The following is a 20,904-nucleotide window of genomic DNA, read 5'->3' on the forward strand; positions in this document are numbered from 1 at the left end:
GTGAAGGTAATGATTGCAGTAATATTGCGTTAGACGTATCGAATGTATTAAAATTGTTAGTTTGGGAAGGTAATTGTAACCTGACAGGGGCAGCGCAACTGCTTTTACTCATTTATTATATTTTTATTTACTGTGTTTTTTATTACTCTTAACTCTGCACTCCAATTGAATTTATTTTAGTATTTGTAACTCGAAAATTGTAGGGCGTTAAAACGAGTTAAGTAAAAAATAAATGTCACAAAATTTATGTATTAAAAAGAAAAGTTCTTACTGAATATTGAAGGTCAGCAGAAACTACTAAATGATTGCTTGAAACAAACGTTGATTGATTGCTTTATAGCTAATTAATGCTTGCTTACTTTTTAATCAGTTTCCCCAGCATACTTTATGTATGTATTTATAAATTTATTAGATACATTGATCATTTTAACAGTAATTGTTTGCATATTTCAATTAATAGGGCTAAAAATACTTAGTAATACTCAAAGACAGTACAGGTCAATTTCGAATACCACTGCCCGGAATTTTTGAAGAAAATCAAGAGGATTAGTTGCCCATGATGAGATTTCAAAAACCAAGTGCCAGACTCTTTGGTGGGTGAAAATCAAAAGATGAAAGATTTGCGCTTTCAGTGACTACGTTCAAGATTATATTTCAATCAAACACGTACGTACGAAACATTTCTAATTCTACATTTCTAACTTGAGATTTGAACACTTTTTAATTATTGTGATATTTACCTCCATTTAAGGAATGAAAATAGTTTTTCACATTAATTTTTTCTCATATTCAAAGAAAAAACAATGAGAATGATAATTTAACTTAGAAAGATTTCATTTTTAATACGTTTAATCTATTTATAACTAATTTTTATAATACAACCATTGTTTACATGCACTAATCTCTTTTAGGTAAACACTTTTGAATTTATAATCTTTTTTTAAAAATAATAAAATAATATTTTATTTAAAAAATATTTACCTCCTGTTGTGTGCTTTTGGTAGGCATTGCATTTCTGAGTTTATGCCCAGTGGTTTGCTGCGACTTATTCACCCCGTTATATTTGGCCAGAACGTCCTTGGTCAAGTGAACCGTCCCTGGACTCTAGAAGAAATAAAAATAAATTAAGTAAAAAAGAAGTATTTTAAATATTAATTCACCATTCAAAAGAAAGAAAGTAATTAACAAATTAACACAAAAAGTACAATCAAAGCGTACACATTGATCATCAAACGATGACTAAATCCATTTTTAATTATTTGTCAAACAAAAACAATTTCACAAATATGATTTAACAAAATGAAATAAAAGAACTGCAATAACAAACAAAAAAAAAAAAAATGTGCCTTTGTTATAATAGCGTAGTCTTTTATAATATTATGACGTAGGCTTAATTTTTAAAAAGAATGTGTTTTCGCAAAACCTGCGATTGTTACACTAACAACAATAAAGCAAAATGCGTGACACATCATAGAGAACATATTACTTTTAACAAAAGCCCATAAAAGAAATCGTAAATAGGGAAATCTATGACTCAATACTTCTTGATTTTTCTTTTCTTTTTTTTTATTTAGCTCGCTGTTATCGACCAAGGAAAAGCAAAGCTATTGACTGTTATAAACATCAAATGCGGCCTGCTGTCATTAGCTGTTCTTGTTTTCTACAATCTATCGGCAGCTAGCTGATACAATACTTCCATTGTACTGAGTGGATAACACATTTTTAAGTGTGATACGTTGTTTTCTAATGTCTCATTCGGTTTTTGAGTTCTGCGAGTGTCTCGTTTTCGAAATTGACATCCTACAACCGGAAGGAAGTACATTTTTGAAGAACCCAGAATAAAAGGACTCTTTAAATATTATTAACTTTAATATTTTTTTGTTTTTAAGCTAATTGACATCAGGTTTGTAACTCAAAGATGAAAAATTAGTAAGCTAGAAACGGATCTCATAACAGATTTTTTTTTTTGGAGAAAAATCCAAACAAAAATTGATATCAAACTATTTCCCTGTAAAAAAGAAATTCATACTATAAAACAATATCAAATTTAACAGGAAAAACTAAAGTTTTATGCAAGAGAAAGAGTTCTGCGAACATTTCGCAAGCAGTTAAAAAAAAGAAAAAAAAAACTTACATAACGTTTAGCTGTGAAGGCTATAACACAGAATTCACTATCAAAAAACATGACTTTTTTCTACTAATCGTAATCTTACAATTTAAATTCAATAATTTTACACTAAATACACTTTACGCAGGTAATGTCTCGTAGTATAATGGTGAGCAGGTTAATCTATTTTCTAAAGATGAGTTTACAAATGCCATATTTTATTGACCCGCTGTGTATGTGTGTCTGTTATATATATATAGATATATTGTCTTAGTAGACTAGCCGATTAGATAAAACTGGTAAGACGCATTGTTTAAAAAATAAAATAAAATAAACAAAAGAATAGCAGATCAGACATTATTATGGCTAATCATGAGTAAGATACTTTTAGAATACATATTTTTGTTAACAATATAACCATGATTTTGAAAAATAACGCTAGTTTCTTTAAATGAAATGTCATTTCATGGTTACATATGAACAAAATAACTGATAAAACAGTGGCTTCACGGTAGCCGAGCGGTTAGAGGCGCGGCCCCAAAGCTTAAAGGTTAGTGATAGTGAGTTCGATTCCCGGGGTCTCTGGTCTTAGATTTTATTTAACACAGCTCACTGTCCGGTGATTCAACTTGTTAACCATTAAAAGAGAATAGAGACGGAGAGTGCATTTGGGGGGGGGGGGGAATCAGTTTCTTGAGATTTTCTCGAAAACTGTTCCGAACTTTAAACTTGGCATCTTTATGGCATACAGGTTTTATTTGAAACTTCTCAAGGAGAAAATTCGATTTTGGAATAAGCAATTGGACCTTTTTTTTTTAAAGGTCCCATTTAAGTGTAATAACTTACTTTTTTTTAGCTCCTTACGCAGCTTAACAGTTTTATTTATGGGATAATAAATTTTCATTCGGGAGAGAAAAACTGATAAAAAGAGGTTTCTGGAAAATGTTTCCACAGATCAAGAGAAAGGACTATCAATTTTGAAAGTATAATTTTCTTATAATTGAAAACATTATGAATAAAGGAACCTTATAAATAAATTTAAAACTAAAATAAAATACTTGCAATTATTGTTCAAGATAATCAAATAGGTTAGCATTTTATCTGATTTAGACCTAGTGCAACGTAAACTTAACTCCTGAGACAAATATACCTAACGTTAACAAGTTATTACAATAGAATTGCTGATCGTATACCTTTATTTTTATGCAACTATAAATATAACCAACTTTTTTCTCTTTTTTTTAAATGTTTAGAAGTTCGAATGAATTTAAATTTTTGTTTGATTAAAAACTAAACATCGCAGTAAGTGAAAACTTTAGGTATTAGATTGGGATCCATCAGGTGGCCTGACTGTGTGTCACAGAGCCCTCAAAATTCGTCACGAAGTCGAGAATAGTAGTAATTTGAAAAGAGAGTTTTCCACACTAGACTTATTATAATTTTATTTCGGGTCATTCATGCTCTCAAGGAGGCTGTGTTGTCTACTCAACCATAATCACATTCTGTTCCTTTTTACTTATTTTTTTCCCAACTCACAGTAGCATTTTTTTGTTTTTGTTTTTTTTGAGATTTCCATTTTGAAACATTCAAAACAGAGTCTCTCTGGTTTTTGTTGGTTTTTTTTATCTCCAGAGAATTGTTGCCAAAGAGTGAAAGAGAGAGATACACCAGGATGACGGTTTTTATAGCTGCGATGTGACCAACATACCCGGAAGTGAGAGGACTAGTATAAATATTCATGCAACCAGTGGCTAGCGTTCAACTGAATGTCTGCTAGAATGTGTCATTGGGGCGGGAGGGGGGGTGTGCAACTTTAAAACTTGTTACGAATGTTTTTTTTTTTTTTATTATTGAATAATTATTCAATGACATAATATTAATAGCAGAATAAATGCATTTAAACTCGTAAAATGAATTTTTACAAAAATTCCAATTCTAGGAGTGGTATAAAAATATTCAAACGACCTTCTTTATCTGCATGTTACTAATATTATGTAATTGTTATCGTATAATTTTTTATACATGGTATTTTTACTAAGAGTAATAAAAGTGGAGAGAGTGGGGACTTTGTCCTGCCGTTTTAAGATGATCTGTACGGCTTCTTTTCACTCAATAGATTAAAAAAAAGATGAATAGGAACAGCCTTGATGTACCATCTACTGATTAGACATTTCGGAAATGGCTTCCACGATTTTCTATCAACCGCTAGGGAGGTCTTTAAATTTAATTTCAAAGAAAAATAAACTTTTAGGTCATTTTGAGGAAAGTATGTGCTTTAAAGTCCGGAGTTTCGAAAGATTATATGATTTAAACCTTTAAGTATTAAGTAAGAGTAAAGACTATTTTTTCAAGCGGGCTTTACACGTCCAACTACCCAAATTAGGTGTCCTGCACGGATGCAACTAGCAATTAAATAAAATAAAAATCCAAGGCCTAGGACCCCGGGAATCGAACCCACTAACCAGCAATACATCTTACCATTGCGGGTCTTCGCCTCTAACCGCTCGGCTATCGTGGCACCTTCCTTTTTTTTTGTAAGAAAGACATCATTGAGAATAATAATGTGACCTGTTCCAAGCCAGCTTTTTATTGAATACGATAAAACTTGTTGTCATTTTATGAATTGAAAAATTATGTCTGTATTTAAAAACGTAGGAAAAATTTGTAATTAGATATGAATCTATGATGACGCAAGACAATATAATTACAGCGTAATAATAATGTACACGTAATAAAATAAAAAAAATAAAATAAAACTAAAAGATAAGCCCGTAACTGATAGATTGAATACTCTCTTTGTAGGGATATCGCCTCCATCTCTCTTCATTCAACTGGGTAACTCGATTACTCCTATTTTTGGGACTTTACATGCTTATCACTTCACAGCATGACCTTTAATAAAATTCCCCCACCAAATATTGATCTATCAATTAACTTCATTAGGTCTTGTCGGTTAATAAATAACAGCAAAATTGTCACCAATAATTTAATTAAAGCCCTTTATAAATTACCATACTATTTTTTGCCCATTTAATGCTTTTTAATGTAGAACATGGACGACAACCCCTTGTGACCTTTTAAATTCAGTTTAAACCCTGAAAATAGACAACGTAAGGTTTCGTAACCCACTATTAATAGGGAATTTTTATTTTTTACGTGGTTGATTTTCTTTTTTCTACTTCGGAAAATGGTTTTGAAAAGGATTTCTTTTTTTTGTATGAAATGAGAAGGATCTATTTTGTACTTCTTCTGACGTGATCATAATTTTCTTCTATAAAAGAAGGTTTACACCGGAAATAACCATTTTCAAGCCCTGTGAGAACGAAAAAATGTGGTTTTTGACGGATAGAATCAAAGGATATCTACGCACTTCGGACCCAAACATTTTACGGAAATCACTTCACACAATAGCAATGCAACATTATTTCCTCTTTTTTAAAGTAATTGCGATGTCAAATTATCGATATCAAATTTACACCGGAAATCACTCCTTTTTAAGTGCTCTTGAGACTCCTTGAAAGTGCTTTTTTTTAAAAAAATTGGTCTGTTTAGTGAGCACAACTCAAAAACCAAACTTTCTGGCTTTCGTGGCCACCCATCAGGTCCTGACAGGTTTTTAAACAAAACCATGCGAACGGAAATGTCACCTTTAATGAGTCAACATTTTTTGTAATGAAAGCAAAGTTAACAAAAGTAATACATTTTCTATTTTTGAAATTAAAAATAGGTCATCTACACTCTTAGTGGTAAAAGAAAAGGGTACAAATAAGCACGACACACAATTTACCTGTCACTTACTATAGACACGAAATCAATGATTTGGGAAATGTACACCACTTAATGTCCTGCTGCTAATGAGAAAACTCCGATCAAGGACAGACAGGTGCCATTTATCAATTCGACCGAAAAAAAAGAAGTGTTATTCAAATTCTCTGTTATTAGTCAGAGAGACATGAGTTGAATTCTAAATTACTTTCAAAGAAAAAATTTTTGAAATTATTTGTAAGGCATATACTTATAATTACGCAAAATTTAATGGTAGGCTTCGTAGGAAATAGCGCAGACTTGGAATACCTGATGAAATAGTCATCTTCACCGCGCATGAGCAATAAGATCTTACATCATTTTTTTGTGAGACAAAGGTATCAAAGAACAATTAAGTGAAATGCGAGGCATTCATTGTAAATGCAGCAAGTCATTCAACAGTATAACGACAATTAGCTGTACGTCAGCCTTCTTCTTATCTGCTCGCCGGAGAATTCAGTAACCTTGATCTCGAAGCCAGTTTTCTGCTCTTTTCTTTAGCTCCTCGTTGCCGTTTGAACTTGACGCCACGTTAAGCTTCTTTATCGCACCAGTTACACCAAAAATCCGAAGGGTTAAGGTCAGGGCTGTAAGTAGGATAAGGTAGAGGAGCACCCGACCTACTTTGCCAATAGTTTCCTGCATGAGGTCGAGCGTTGTCTTGAAGAAGAAGAAGAAGAAGAAGCACGCCTTTCCTCTGTCATCCTGGACAGTTCTTCATCAGCGTGAGCTTGACTTTGTTTCTATCATGTCCGTGAGTAGATCACAGGCTGTTGATGGTGCGTTGCTCCTCCAAAAAGACTAAAGAAAATCGGACCTTAAGCCACTTCCGGAGCGGTGCACGTCGCTTATACTTTTAGAGCCACTTTTAAACGTTTCCACCCACGTGTAAAAACTCGCCCCAGTTATACAACAGCTGTCCCGTATTGTTCCTTCATCCGAGAGAATATTGCAGACGGTTCTACACTTTCTGAAAGTAAAAAAAAATCGGCTCACAGAACACTGTACTCCAAGAGAACTTTCTTCGAGCGGACACGCCCCATCGTAACTAAGCCCTTAAAGATCGAACAGCTGACGGACTATCTTCGCAAGTGTTACCAACTAACGCTTACAAAAGTTTCAATTTCCTGCATCAAACGCCTCCTTCAATAAATGTGTCTGTTTATTTACTGAATGTCCCTTGTATATACGAACAGTACTTTATCAATCAAGAAATCTGGGTGCCTTTATACCTTCAAACATGGACCAAGGTATTTTCTCTGACTATTCGGGAAAAGAGGAAATTTTTTGGGTCCGTGTCAATTAAATAATTTCAGAGCCACTACTTGATCCAGCTCACCGAGTATCGCTGTTTCAGTCCAGCTTTGCTGCTCTTAGATTTTCATTTCCTACTGGAATTTCCCAGCTAACACAAGACAAGAAACTAGGTCCCATTCAGTTCTGTCGTCAAATACGAAGCTAAATTCTCTTACTTTCCCCAGTAACAGGAAAGGTAGCAGTGCTATTGTGTAACCGGCAATCAGTACTTTAAAGAGCTCCTAGGAAGAAAAAAAAAATTTATGGGCCATCAGCTGGATTCGAACCTGTGAACTACGCATCGAATTTCAGTATTAGCTAACCACTCGGCTAATCCCTTCCTCCTTTTAATTATTATTTTAGAAATAAATACATTAAAATAATAAAACTATAAATGGACAGCAGGAAAACTCAAACGTTGACAAATAAAGCAGAATCTATATTTAGCTCATTACCCTAAATAGATGTAAATTATTTACAGTTAATCGTTTACCTTACAATACATATATATTTTTCAACACAAATTACTCAGTTAATTTTAAGGTAATGTTTTTTTTAAAAAAAAACAAGAAATAACCAGATTTCCTAGATATTTTACATCAAAAAAATTTCGAGACTAACTTAACTAATAATTAGAGCAAATTTTGTCTCGAAAATAAATGATTAATAAAGAAAAATGCCGTTATATAATTACAGGTGTTATTTAAACAGTTTTTTGTATGCAGCATTTAAAAAGAAATAAATATATAATACATTATCGATTTCACGCACACCACCTGTTTTTATTTTATTCATACATGTTTTTTAAGACTTCCTCTTGATTAAATATTTATTAAAAAACAAAAAACACGTCCTTATAAAAATATCTATATTTGGAAATTTGGAATCATGGTAGTAGAACAATATCAATGTAAATTCAACAGGTTTTTTTTTGTGTGCTTACGTCAGATATTTCATTACATATGTTGGGTGGTCAAGTTATCTGATAAATGATAAGACCATAAGAAGAAGAAAAATTAAGAATTAACAAAATTATCTTTTTTTTTGTTTTTATTTTTTAAATAAATGGCACCTGTTATTAAAATCTGGTATGAACCAACTCACAAGACTTCCTCTTACCGCGTGAGTAAATTTTTCTTACAATCTGCTATTTGAAAACAAAAATTTAACTTCAATAAATAAAACATTTTCACTTTAAATGCGTGCTACTTCAGAAAAGGAAATTGCTTAAAAAAAATTAGGGAAAAAAACTCTTTTTCTGTAAAATTCACTTCCGGTTAACCACGCGGTGTTTCCGGTAACGTCACACGTTTTCATCCTAACCCCAAACTGGCGTTAAAACTTTCTCATAACGGCCAGTAGGATAAGAAAACATTTCCACCCTGGATGTCCCATGGAAAGATGGTTTTTCAGCCCTAGTGTGTACTCCTTAAAGACAGGAAAAGTGGTATCCGTCTCTTATAACCTGAGATATCACATTGAATCACTACTTTGCAATCTAAGAGCTCTGGAACTAAGAAAAACCATGATGATAATTCATCTAATTGATAAAAAAAAAAAAAGAAAAGAAAGAGAAAACCCTTGCAAAGGCTGAGGCTTCTAGGAAAAGGAAGAAAAGACGACTCATTTCCTGTTTGATTGCGTTACAAATCGCTAAGTTTCGGTATGAGATCTTTGGTACGATCTCCAAAGGGAGATCATATCGTGATACAAGATCTCCTTAACAAAAACTTACAGTTTAAAATGTTAAGTATAAGGGTTGATTAAACGCCAAAATGCACACAAATCAGCAGGGAACCAACATTTCATTCATACTTCATTGATATTATTTAAGTAATTTTACTGCATTAACTTTTTAGCTTTAAATTTTTTAGAATTTATTAGATGTCACAGATTATGAATGAACTGGCCAGCATAAGGGTCTGTGACATCTAATAAATTCTAAAAAATTTAATAAAAAGTTAATGCAGTAAAATTACTTAAATAATATCAATGAAGTATGAATGAAATGTTGGTTACCTGCTGATTTGTGTGCATTTTGGCGTTTAATCAACCCTTATACTTAACATTTTAAACTGTAAGTTTTTGTTAAGGAGATTTTTGTACCTTTTGGATAGATTTTTCTTTTTGTCTATTATTTGGGTGGGGCAAACTCCCCTCCTTATGAGGCATAGCGTCGAGACTTTTAAAGTACAAGTCTGAACAAGATTTCGATTCGAATGACACTTCATTCATGAAAATCGGTTCACGTCTCGATAATTTGAAACGATTGCTATACTTCCTCTTAACAAGTGTAAGAGCAGAATGTCGTTTTAAAGTTACGTAGGGGAGCCCTAACCCTATCATCCTACCAAATTTTATCAAAATCAGGCCAAGATTTACAGAGAAATTAGAAATAATAATTTTGGAGGTGGCCTTACATAAAGGGGGCTAACTCCTCTCCCATTCGATGTACAGCGTCGAGACCCCCAAAAGGCACATCTACATGAAATTCCGAATCGAATGACACCTCATTCATGAAAAATCGGTTCACGCGTTTAGGCGCTACGCAGTTTACAAAAAAGGTAACAACAACAACAACAAGAACAAGAACAAGAAGAAGAAGAACAACAACCATTTTTGAAAATGCCGTTTTTGCTCATTTTCAGCAACTTTTTTCTCGAAATCTATTATATCTATGTTGTTGCAAAAAAATTACAGTTGTAAAGGAGGATTTGCCAAATTAAAGAAAATTTGGGAATTTTATCTTTTATAGAAAAAGAGAAAAAAATTGTCAAAGTTGGGAGTTTTTCAACGTTACGCTTTTTCGTGCAGTTTTTGACGATCAACCCTTATACAACTTTCCTACCGGACAGTTTTAATTAAGTCCCAGAAACCTTGTAAAGAGAGAGATAAGGACTTTGTCTCTACCAAACCCATTCAAAAAACTTCTTGGGCTGTAATGCCTTCCGGAACAGACCGGTAGAGGAAGAAGCAGGAGAGGAGACATAATTGCTGTGTGTCTAAATAGGATTGCGAATACTCTAATTCTTGTAAGGAACCAATAGTTTTTAATGAAAATTAAAACAATAGATTGTACAGCCTCTTAAATAAATATGAATCAGTCTACTGATTAGAATACTTCGGGAAAAAAATGAATGAGGTAAAAAAAAATTGGATATCAGAAATTATTGAGGGGATTCCCCCCCATTGACAACTACTGTAAAACAAATATGTACTCAACTATATTCATACTGAATGTGCGACACGTCTAAATTACGACATATTACGTAAAAATAGTTCTGGTAAAACTCGCAAAGAGGGAATACCATTCCCAATGAGCTGGTCCACCATTAACTAAATCTCTGGAAATAAGGAAATTTCCAATAATTAACAGGAAAACAACAACAACTGTATCAACTGAGAGAAAACGGTAACTGAAATCAGAAACTGAAAGAACCCCCCGCCATACAGCTGTTAAAGTAGAACTTGATCTTGTAAACTAAGAAAACATTTTGATTGTGGCGAAAATGTTGGATGTCTTTGAAGTTCCAACCGGAAATACTTGTTCGCGTACCAAAATAGTGGTTTTTTTTTTTAAAGAAAAAGATGGCGATAAAAATCCAACAACCTGAAGTGAAAGCAGTTTTCATTAAATTTTATTTTTAGATATTCTTGAAAAGCTCTAACAACGATTTCCTTTACACTTGGCACCCTCATTGCACATCTGCGGATTCGAAACATTTCTAAAATTCTCATAACATTGAGTGATCTTTGGATTTTCAGAAAAATTTGTATTTGTGTGTGTATGTTGTGGATGGGAGGGGGTAAATGACCTTTTAAAGATGTTTAGTATGTGTCTCGTACAACTACCGGTGCCAGCCAGATTAGTCAGCTATAGCACTCCCTTCCAAATCAAGATCTCAGGTAACTTGTGATGGTTCAGAGGAAGGGTACATCCCTTCACCTTCAATATCCAGCAATCCCTGTAGCTAGGAGCTCCTAAATCTTCTTGCAGCTACTATCCATCAGGAGTTGTGAATTGGAGTCTTCATCAATCTCCACTTACAAATCTGCAGGTATGAATCTGTTAAGTTGACAATGCTCCGTGTGGGAAATCCATTGGTGTGGCCTAGTTTTACTATTACTGAGGTAAGATTCAGTATCTCTTCTGGTTGTAATTTTGCTCAAACAGATGCCTGCCCGGTCGCTACTCTGTACTGAGCTCCTTCTCCTTCTTGAGCTCCTTCTCCTTCTAGAGCTCCTCCTTCTTCTTGAGCTCCTCCTTCTTCTTGAGCTCCTTCTCCTTCTTAAGCTCCTCCTTTAAGATTATGCCACCGATCCCATTGAAGGTTTTACACCCCCACAAGAACATAGAAAGAAGAGGTAAGAGAAAATTAAAATTAGAAGAGATAATTGAGTAACACGCACTTATTAATGTATTAATTAGTCCAGCAATAATTAAGTATTCTTACAGTAGATTGGACATCAAAAAAAGAGGAAAAAAAGTGCTTTAATATGAATGGACCATGTAATCTAGGTTTGGAGGGTAATCAAGTCTGGGGGCGGCACATGTTGTGCATTTAGTATTCATGGTAGAGGATCCTGGACACCAGAAGATGAAGTCAAGGGAACATTAATGTATTCCGTCCTCACTTGTCTCTCTCTATACCCACCACTTGACGACATATCCCACAGCCGCCCCACCTTGTACCCTGCGCGATAGTGGCTTTATCTATTAACGCCTCCACATTAGATCCTAGTACACTTTGTCCCAGGTAGTAAGTGCCAGCCCCATTTTCTGTCGTCTCTCAATGGCCTCTTAACTCTCTTATGAACAATGTTAGCTGTTAGAATATTCTCTTATAACACTAGTGTTGCAAAATCGTGTAGATTTCATATTTTAGAGTTTACACATAAAATATCGGATTTGAGGTCCCCTGAAGGAGTGTTAAAAAGTAGTTCTTACTAATTCCAAGTACAATATGCACTGGAACTTAATAAAAAATAAAAAAAATCGCTAAGGATGTTCAAGTTTGACATTTTGTAAAGGTTCTAGAGGTTGCTACAAAATAAGGTAACTGTAAAAGTAAAAGTAAAGTAATGCCTATTTTTTCAGGCGGGCTTTACACATCAAAGTACCAAATTAGGTGTCCTGGTCGGAGGCGACTAGCAAACATACTTTACTACAAAGTTCTCATACGAGTATTAACTATTAAATAAAATCCAAGGCCTAAACCAGGGGAATCGAACCCACTAAACCAACAATACATCTTAGCATTGCGGGTCTAGCCTATAATCGCCTAACATTCCTTACTACAAAATTTCTCATATTAATCATTAAATAAAATCCAAGGCCTAAACCAGGGGAATCGAACCCACTAAACCAACAATACATCTTAGCATTGCGGGTCTAGCCTATAATCGCCTAACATACCTTACTACAAAATTTCTCATATTAATCATTAAATAAAATCCAAGGCCTAAACCAGGGGAATCGAACCCACTAAACCAACAATACATCTTAGCATTGCGGGTCTAGCCTATAATCGCCTAACATACCTTACTACAAAATTTCTCATATTAATCATTAAATAAAATCCAAAGCCTAAACCAGGGGAATCGAACCCACTAAACCAACAATACATCTTAGCATTGCGGGTCTAGCCTATAACCGCTCGGCTACCTTTTCAATAAACTGTTTCTACGGATTTATTTTAAACTTAGTCTTCTAATTGTATGTATGCAGACAATGAAGCAGTGAACGTATCATTTATTGTACCAACTAATAACACCCAAATATAATATTATATGATGACCAAATATATATTTTGTAATTATTCGTTTAAAAAAAAAAAAAAAAAAAAAATTAGTCGTACAGGAAATGAGTTTAAAGTTAAAAGACATGCGTGTGAATTATCTTACACCATACTTGTTACTTTTTAAACGAATTACATGCAATTACATGAAAGAAAACAAAAAATAAATCGAATAGACATACGACAAGAGATTTCACTACGAACTGTAATATGTAACAAAGTAAATATCAGACACACATATCATGTACACATAGTAATGTAACAAAGTTAAGTTCATATTGTTACATGTTCACCTGACTATGTATATCACTGTGTATACATAATTTATACGTTTAAACTCAATAAATAACTCTTAATAGAGTCAGCCAGTTCAAGCGATTACATTAGATTGTTTACTTTCTAGTCACAATTATTATACAAATGTAATAATTGAAATTTGATTGTATTAGATGAAAGTGTTCTCCATTCACGTTACTTTTACTCGGAAATTGGAGAACCCTTTCGAAAATCTGAAGGGCTACTCAGTGAAGGTGTTTTTAAAGTATCTCTTTTCTTTTTTTTTTGTGTAGCCCTTTTTTAAATATACGAAATATTATTTTTAAAATTATGTGAAGGTTAAAAGTATGTTATAAAGATAAGTCCACCACGTAATTTTTTTATTTTAGCCCCAAAAGTGAAATAATATTAGAATTTGAAATTATTTTTAAGGACTAACTAAAAAAAAGAAGGGATTTTAGTAGCTCATTGGTTAGCGTACTGGATTCTTACGTTGAAAATCCGGGTTCGAATCCGAGCTACTTGGCTATTACATGTCTCTTATCAGAGGCTTCCTATGGACAGTGTTGCCTGTAACGCCAGAGAATGCATTAAAAAAAAGCTCCGGTTGTCAAAGAATTTAGATTCTGATGTGCCTTACATTAGTAATAGTTAGCGTACTGGACTCCCACGCGGAGGTCCCGGGTTTGAATCCAGTTGCAGGCACCGTAGATTTTCTCTTTCTAGGAGCTTCTTACAGCTCACTGTCCGGTGATGGACAGTGTTGTCTGTAACGAGAGAACACTATCCGGAGGCCGGCAGTGCGCTGAATAAAGCTCCGTGCGCCAATAACTTTAGATGTTGACTCGCCTTAAATCATTAAAAAATAATAATAATAATAGTAGTAATAAAACTAATTCAACGCTGGTTCAAAACTAAAATATGAAAAATGGAATAAGATCTATTTTTATATAAATATTTTTAGCAAAACTGTGGAATAGTAAATTTTTGTCAGTAAAATAAATATGGTTAGAGCAATAATTAAGCCACTGTCAGAAATAAAAATAAACACCTGCACAGGTGAAGAATCTCAATTAGTGTGACCGGAAATGACGACTCATCGGATAGGTATTTTGTCTAGCTGAATCTACCTATTACGATAAGTTACTTGAAAAGCGGTTGGGTCATCTAGTTGCTCCCTTTTTGGTGTCGTTAGGGCGTTACCTACTTAGTAATGGATACTTTCATAAAATCTCATTGTTAAAAAATTTAATTGAAAATAATGTGTCGATTTGGTAATATACCTATATCAAGTGACCACGTGTTTCAACACAATATCTTGGTGGATACCTTCAGATGACCTCGTGGTTTTCTACAATATCTTGGAAGATACCTTCAGATGACCATGCATTTCTACAATATCTTGGAGGATACCGTCAGATAAACTCGTTTTTCTACAATATCTTGGAGGATACCTAATTCCATTCGTACTGTACCAAAACCTAAGCTTGACTGGAACAATAGTTTGTTTATTTCCTTTGTCGGAGGGCCGAAAAAAAAGAAAAAGAAAACACTGACGAAAATATAAATTAGATTACAGGGTAATCAACAAGTGTTGTTGAGAAAGCAGTGAAAGAGAATTGGGACAGATAATCGTAAGAGTAACAAAAGTAGGTGTACAAGACATAACCTGAGATGAGGACAAGGTTAAGAACCACTAGCGATTGTAAAAGAATATTGATTGAAAAGTGAGAAAATAAACAATAAATGTCTTTGAATAAAATGGCCTTTCATTAATTAAAAGAATATAAAAAGAAATGATTAAAAGTTTTGTTTTCCATAACTATGTTTAATCGAGAGTTTTTAACCTAAATCTAAATATAAGAAGCATTGTCTAAAATAATATTTATTCTTTTTCGGGCCAATATTTGGCCTAAATAAAGATCTCTGATAGTAATGACAATTATTATTTGGAGGGGATTCGGCTAAGTGTGAAGAGTACTGAATTCCCGTTTCGAATCCAGTACCGGCCTCCAGTTTCCGGTGATGGTCTATGACGAGGGAACACTGTACGATGACAGGAAGTGGACTGAAATGAAACTCTAGACGAGCGAGCACGCGCCAATGAACTCCAGAGTGTTGTTGATGCGCCTTAAATGAAACAAAAATAAAATAAAATTTAAGATAGCAGGTGTACAAGAACAGGATCTATCCTGCAGGTGTAAACTACTTTAAGCCCGCATTAAATGGATTCAAACAAGCTTTTAAGAACTTAAAACTTCTTCTCTTAAGTACATCTTTAAATCCTGTTTACAGGCTGACATCGTGTTCACCTGTATTTTTTTTTGGATTGGTGGGTTAATTGGTCGTAAAAATGGGTTTTCGAAGGTAATAATAATAAAAATCAGATCACCTGTTTCTATATCAAGTTATATGACTTATTCACAAAAAGAGGACAAATGTGGTGCAACTCGTTTAATTGTTTTATTGGTGCAGCAGAACAGCTTTCCTTCCGTTTACTATCATAAACTTTGGAATTTAAATAACATTTAATTTGCCTTTAACCTTTATAGATAGGTAAACTGACAAATCTCCCAGAAAAAACCTAGGTTATTTGAAAGTATCCTCCAAGATGTTGTAGAAAACATGATGTTATCTGAAGATATCCTCCAAGATATTGTAGAAATGCATGGTCATCTGAAAGTATCCTCCCAAGATATTGTAGAAACGCAGAGTCATCTGAAGGTATCCTCCCAAGATATTGTATTGTAGAAATGCATGGTCATCTGAAAGTATCCTCCCAAGATATTGTAGAAACGCAGAGTCATCTGAAGGTATCCTCCCAAGATATTGTAGAAATGCATGGTCATCTGAAAGTATCCTCCCAAGATATTGTAGAAACGCAGAGTCATCTGAAGGTATCCTCCCAAGATATTGTATTTTGTAGAAAACCCCAACATAATTTAATTTCAAGAATAGCATTCTAGTTCCCTAAATTCTTTGGGGATACTAACTTACAACAAAGAATAACTGCCAGTTTCTAGGTCATCATCAGGGCTAATTTACAAAATAATATTTTACATCATTAAAGGGTTAGTGTGTCTTCTGTCTTGCCTGTTCATGGACTGAGTGTAATCGGTCTGGTCCATGCACAGCCAAGACAGAAGACTCAACAAACCTTTAATGATGTAAAATATTACATTGTAAATTAGCCCTGAAAATGACCTAGTCCCTAAGTCGAAAGCTCGTCATAATAAAGAATATATCATGACTGAAACTGGCAGTTATTTTTTCACAATCTATTGAAACTATGAATCAGTCACCAAAAATATTGAACAGTAAACAAAGAATATTTCATGTCCTTTACTAACATAGCTCCATACAAAAATGACACAAATGACACTATCACAATGCGCAGTTAAACGAACCGTCAGCTGATCAATAAAACCAGCTGATTCACGCTCAAATAAAAAAATAAAATAAAAAATAAATCTAAAAAGTAAATAAAATAAATAAAAGATGAATAATTGTTTATTTTCTCTTGGAGTTATTAACTGAAATGTTTTGCCCAGTTGTATGCATCAACAACACTGCACTATTACGGTTGTACACCAACCCACGGGATATGTAACGGGCGGGCTAAAGTGTGTGGTACACACGGCCGGGACTGTCTGATACAAGGACAACCAGCATTCCCCCACTTCTAGGCCAGTCTGTCCAGGATAAGAGCCCACGTATTCAAAAAAAAAAACTGAAGCAGAAATTCAGTAAATAATAAAGATCATTTCTTTATACATATATACAAATATAACACACGATTGTTATTTGTATTTTATAAACATTTGTATGTATATAAATGATAATTGATGTGCAAATTTTGAATCGACTTAGTAGAGATCGATGTTTTAAAGAATGTTAACCAAGTATATGAAAAGCTTGGGGAACCACGGCGTCAAAAAATCGTAAAAAAAGTGAAGGGTAAAAAAAAAAATACAAAAAGTTTCATCGATTCAAAAAATCGATTGCCATTGTTTCGGTTTCCGTGAAAACATTAGTGCCCAGAAATGACTATCTATTACCAAGTTAGAGCTAGATCTACGTATCATCTAAAAGATCTAGAATTATGTTTTTTGTATAGAACTCTTGGAAAAATGTATTTCCGGTATAGTCACAAATTATAAAATTTCCATACGATTACAATACTTCCTATTGTCAGAACTAAGAGAACATTAAAATAATTCTCTACATGTCCTTGTGATTCCGAGTCAATAGCTGATGCCAATCATATAATCTTAGCCTGCGACAAATATACCAACGGCAGGGATCAGCTGTGGAAGGCAGTACTGAAGACAGACTGCCCTCTACCCGCCGATTTACATACTATACTGACGCACCAGACAGACAACATCTACCGAGAACTATACAACTACATCCGAACAAACAAAATAACAATATAAAAGAAATAAATTATATCCCCTCGTAACATCTGTCAAGGTGTACGTTTCAACACATACTAAATCCGACTGTTCAACTTTAAATTAATCGCAAGTGCACGTTACCAATGGCTAATTTGCGGTGTACAATAAGGCCAAAAAAAAAAAAAAAAAAAAAAAGCTATATCCCGAGTAGTTTATATTCCTCAGGGATCTATTGCCGAGCTTAACAAAGTTAAGTCTCCCCAGGGGGTTAAGAAAAGCAAGAAAATTTTCTGCTTAGAAGAGTCAAAACTTTTCGGCCATACGAAATCTTTTTCATACATATCGAAAGATGTACGTATTCCAAAGAGACCTAGACATTGTTAAGAGTAAGGCCTACCCCTCCCGGCCCGCAGTCTTGAATTAACTTGAGAGAAGTGACTTTTAAAAAGATGTTTAAGTTCCATGTAAATAAACAACTCTACAAATTAATTACTGTTCATTATTTTTGGTTACTGAATCATAGTTTCAATGGGATGGAAAATGTCCATGAACAGACAAGACAGAAGACTCACCAACCCTTTAATGATGTAAAGCAGTATATTGTAAATTAGCCCTGAAGATGGAGCTAGTCCCTAGATCGAAAGCTCCGCAGAATAAAGTTTATAATGACTGAAACTGGGCATTAATTTTTTCATTCTACAAATTAAATCATCTCACTTCAAATAATCATTAGCAGAAAACAAATATGTTAGCCACCATGTTCTGCGCGATATCTTGGAATTGAAGGCATTCAGTTCTGAGATCTTCCGTGATTAGAAGCGCCTTAACATTGGAAATCCAGAATTCCAGGTCTCTCTGCCCCCACCTTTGAACTACAAGTTCATCATTAAAAAAAAAAAAAAAAAAAAATATAGGTTTAGGCAATTTAAAGTCCATCAATTTTTATAGGCGACAATCATCGTATAAAAAGAAGTCCAAGATAGTAGAAAATAAATAAGTTTATTTTGGGGTTACTTAAGAAAACGTGAGTCAAGAAAATTCTAAATATTTAATAAAAATAGAATAATGAATCAATAAAAATTATAGTAAAATAAATTATTCAATACAAACAATAAGAATGAGGAAGAAAGAAAAATAATGATAAAAAATAAGGCCCACGTAAAGATTCTCTAAAGTTTATTACATTTCTTAAGTTCTTTAATTCCATTTTATTATGTTCACCTTGGTTGGCTATATTTACATTAAAATGGACAAATTTTAATTATTACACTATAAAAGAACTGCCAACTATTTGATATAAAATCTTTTAATAGAAATTTTATTTAGTTAACCGCCCACAGATGGACAGATGTTCAACACTTCGATATTTATAGAAAGGTAACCTAAACACAAAGATGAGGCAAAAATTGGTTTTAATTTGCTAACAAGATTAATTTTACAAAATTATTTTATTTATTCTGACTTGCAAGAAATTTTTTTGGAAAATCGTTCCAGAAAACTTTTCTTCTAATGAGGAAAACTGGGATAGATTTTCACGAGAGTAAAACAACATACAGAAGCTGCAAGAGAGTCAAATTTCCCGTGAAGAGGTTTCCATCAAACATGGCAACAAATTTAATTCTCCCATTTATTTAAATAGGTAGTACAACACCAAAAAACCCCTCACTAGTAATAGTGCCCTATTGAAAATGGATTTTCTTTGGTGGAAAAAGGGATTCAAAACTAGGGAACAAAATTCTCAAACTTGTGACTGATTGCATCCATTAAAACTCTGGTCATCCCCAAGATCCCTTCCATAAGATTATCGCAGACCCGAGTCCTCCCTCACTTAAAATCTAACCAATACCTAATACCTTATCTCTGGCGTTCAGTAAGCGAGAAAACCGTACATAATAATTATAAACGGTCACTCGCACCCTATTCGTACATCACGTATAGGATGATGTTGGTCTCCTTTAGGTACTCAAGGGACAAATCACAATTAGCATGGGCCAATCACTTCTATAAATACGAGGGTCGTTTGAAAAGTCCGTGCAAAAATAAAAACTACTTAATTTTTTGGGGTAAACCTTTTTTATTTTTCAACATAGTCTCCTTTTAGGCTTATACACTTCGTCCAACGCTGCTCTAGTTTGTTGATCCCTTCCGAATAATAGGATTTGTCCAAGTCTGAAAAATAGCCATTCGTTTCTGCAATCACCTCCTCGTTTGAATAAAATCTTTTTCCCGCCAGCCATTTCTTCATATTGAGGAACAAATAGTAGTCCGAGGGAGCCAAGTCTGGAGAATAGGGGGGATGTGAAACGAGTTGGAACCCTATTTCCATTAATTTTGCGACCACAACTGCTGAGGTGTGAGCTGGTGTGTTGTCGTGATGGAAAAGGACTTTTTTGTGGGCCAATCGTGGGCGTTTTTCTTGCAGCTCGGTTTTTTAAACGGACCAATAACGATGAATAATATGCACCTGTAATAGTTTTACCCTTTTCCAGATAGTCGATGAGGATTATTCCTTGCGAATCCCAAAAGACAGTCGCCATAATCTTTCCGGCCGAAGGAACGGTCTTCGCTTTTTTTTGGCGCAGATTCCCCCTTGGTAACCCATTGTTTAGATTGTTCTTTGGTCTCAGGAGTGTAGTGATGTATCCATGTTTCATCCACAGTGACGAAACGACGCTTAAAGTCCTGCGGATTCTTCTGGAACAGCTGCAAACCGTCCTTGCAACACTTCACACGATTTGAAAATCACTCGACTTCCTCGATTCAAACGAATGCCAAACACAAAGAAATAGACCGATCTGGCTGAAACTTGGTGTGTGTTCTTCCAAGAGATGCTACTAACTAAACATAACCTCGATACGCGCCAGTAGTGCTATCTCTCTGACTTTGCACGGACTTTTCAAACGACCCTCGTAAATACTTCTTTTCCAGACCTATAAAATTTACAGCGTCTGGGATTAAATTCTTTCACAGAAAACTCAGTTCATTTCCAGGTTCGAATCCGTACAAAATTGATGTCCTATTCCACTAATAAGACACGTAAAGTAATGCCTATTTTTTCAGGCAAGCTGTACTTCCAACTATCAAATTAGGTGACGTGGACGGAGGCGACTAGCAAACATACTTTACTATAAAGTTCTCATATTAAACATTAAATAAAATACAAGGCCTAAGACTAGGGGAATCGAACCCACTAAACCAACAATACATCTTAGCATTGCGGGTCTAG

At 34.2% G+C, this 20,904-nt stretch overlaps 1 protein-coding gene and 1 long non-coding RNA gene across 10 annotated transcripts in view; one reads left to right on the forward strand and one right to left on the reverse strand.

Annotated features, from left to right (window-relative positions):
• Positions 1-20,904, reverse strand: part of Dyrk2 (Dual-specificity tyrosine phosphorylation-regulated kinase 2) — a 391,634-nt gene that overhangs the window by 11,065 nt on the left and 359,665 nt on the right. For 8 of the 9 annotated variants that reach the window (XM_074130627.1, XM_074130628.1, XM_074130626.1 and 5 more), the window contains one exon: positions 982-1,104. In XM_074130627.1, the coding sequence (XP_073986728.1) occupies positions 982-1,104 (123 nt within the window). Of the gene's footprint in view, positions 1-981; positions 1,105-2,134; positions 2,325-20,904 lie in introns of those variants that run through there. The other variant, XM_074130632.1, reaches the window with a different exon arrangement.
• Positions 69-1,150, forward strand: LOC141455526 (uncharacterized). Its single transcript, XR_012459326.1, has 3 exons — positions 69-389; positions 461-666; positions 1,005-1,150. It is a non-coding gene; the product is annotated as an uncharacterized lncRNA (long non-coding RNA).

This window comes from Rhodnius prolixus, unplaced genomic scaffold (genome assembly GCF_049639745.1).
Source record: "Rhodnius prolixus isolate KJV_2025 unplaced genomic scaffold, Rpr scaffold_4, whole genome shotgun sequence".
NCBI classification, from domain to species: domain Eukaryota; kingdom Metazoa; phylum Arthropoda; class Insecta; order Hemiptera; family Reduviidae; genus Rhodnius; species Rhodnius prolixus.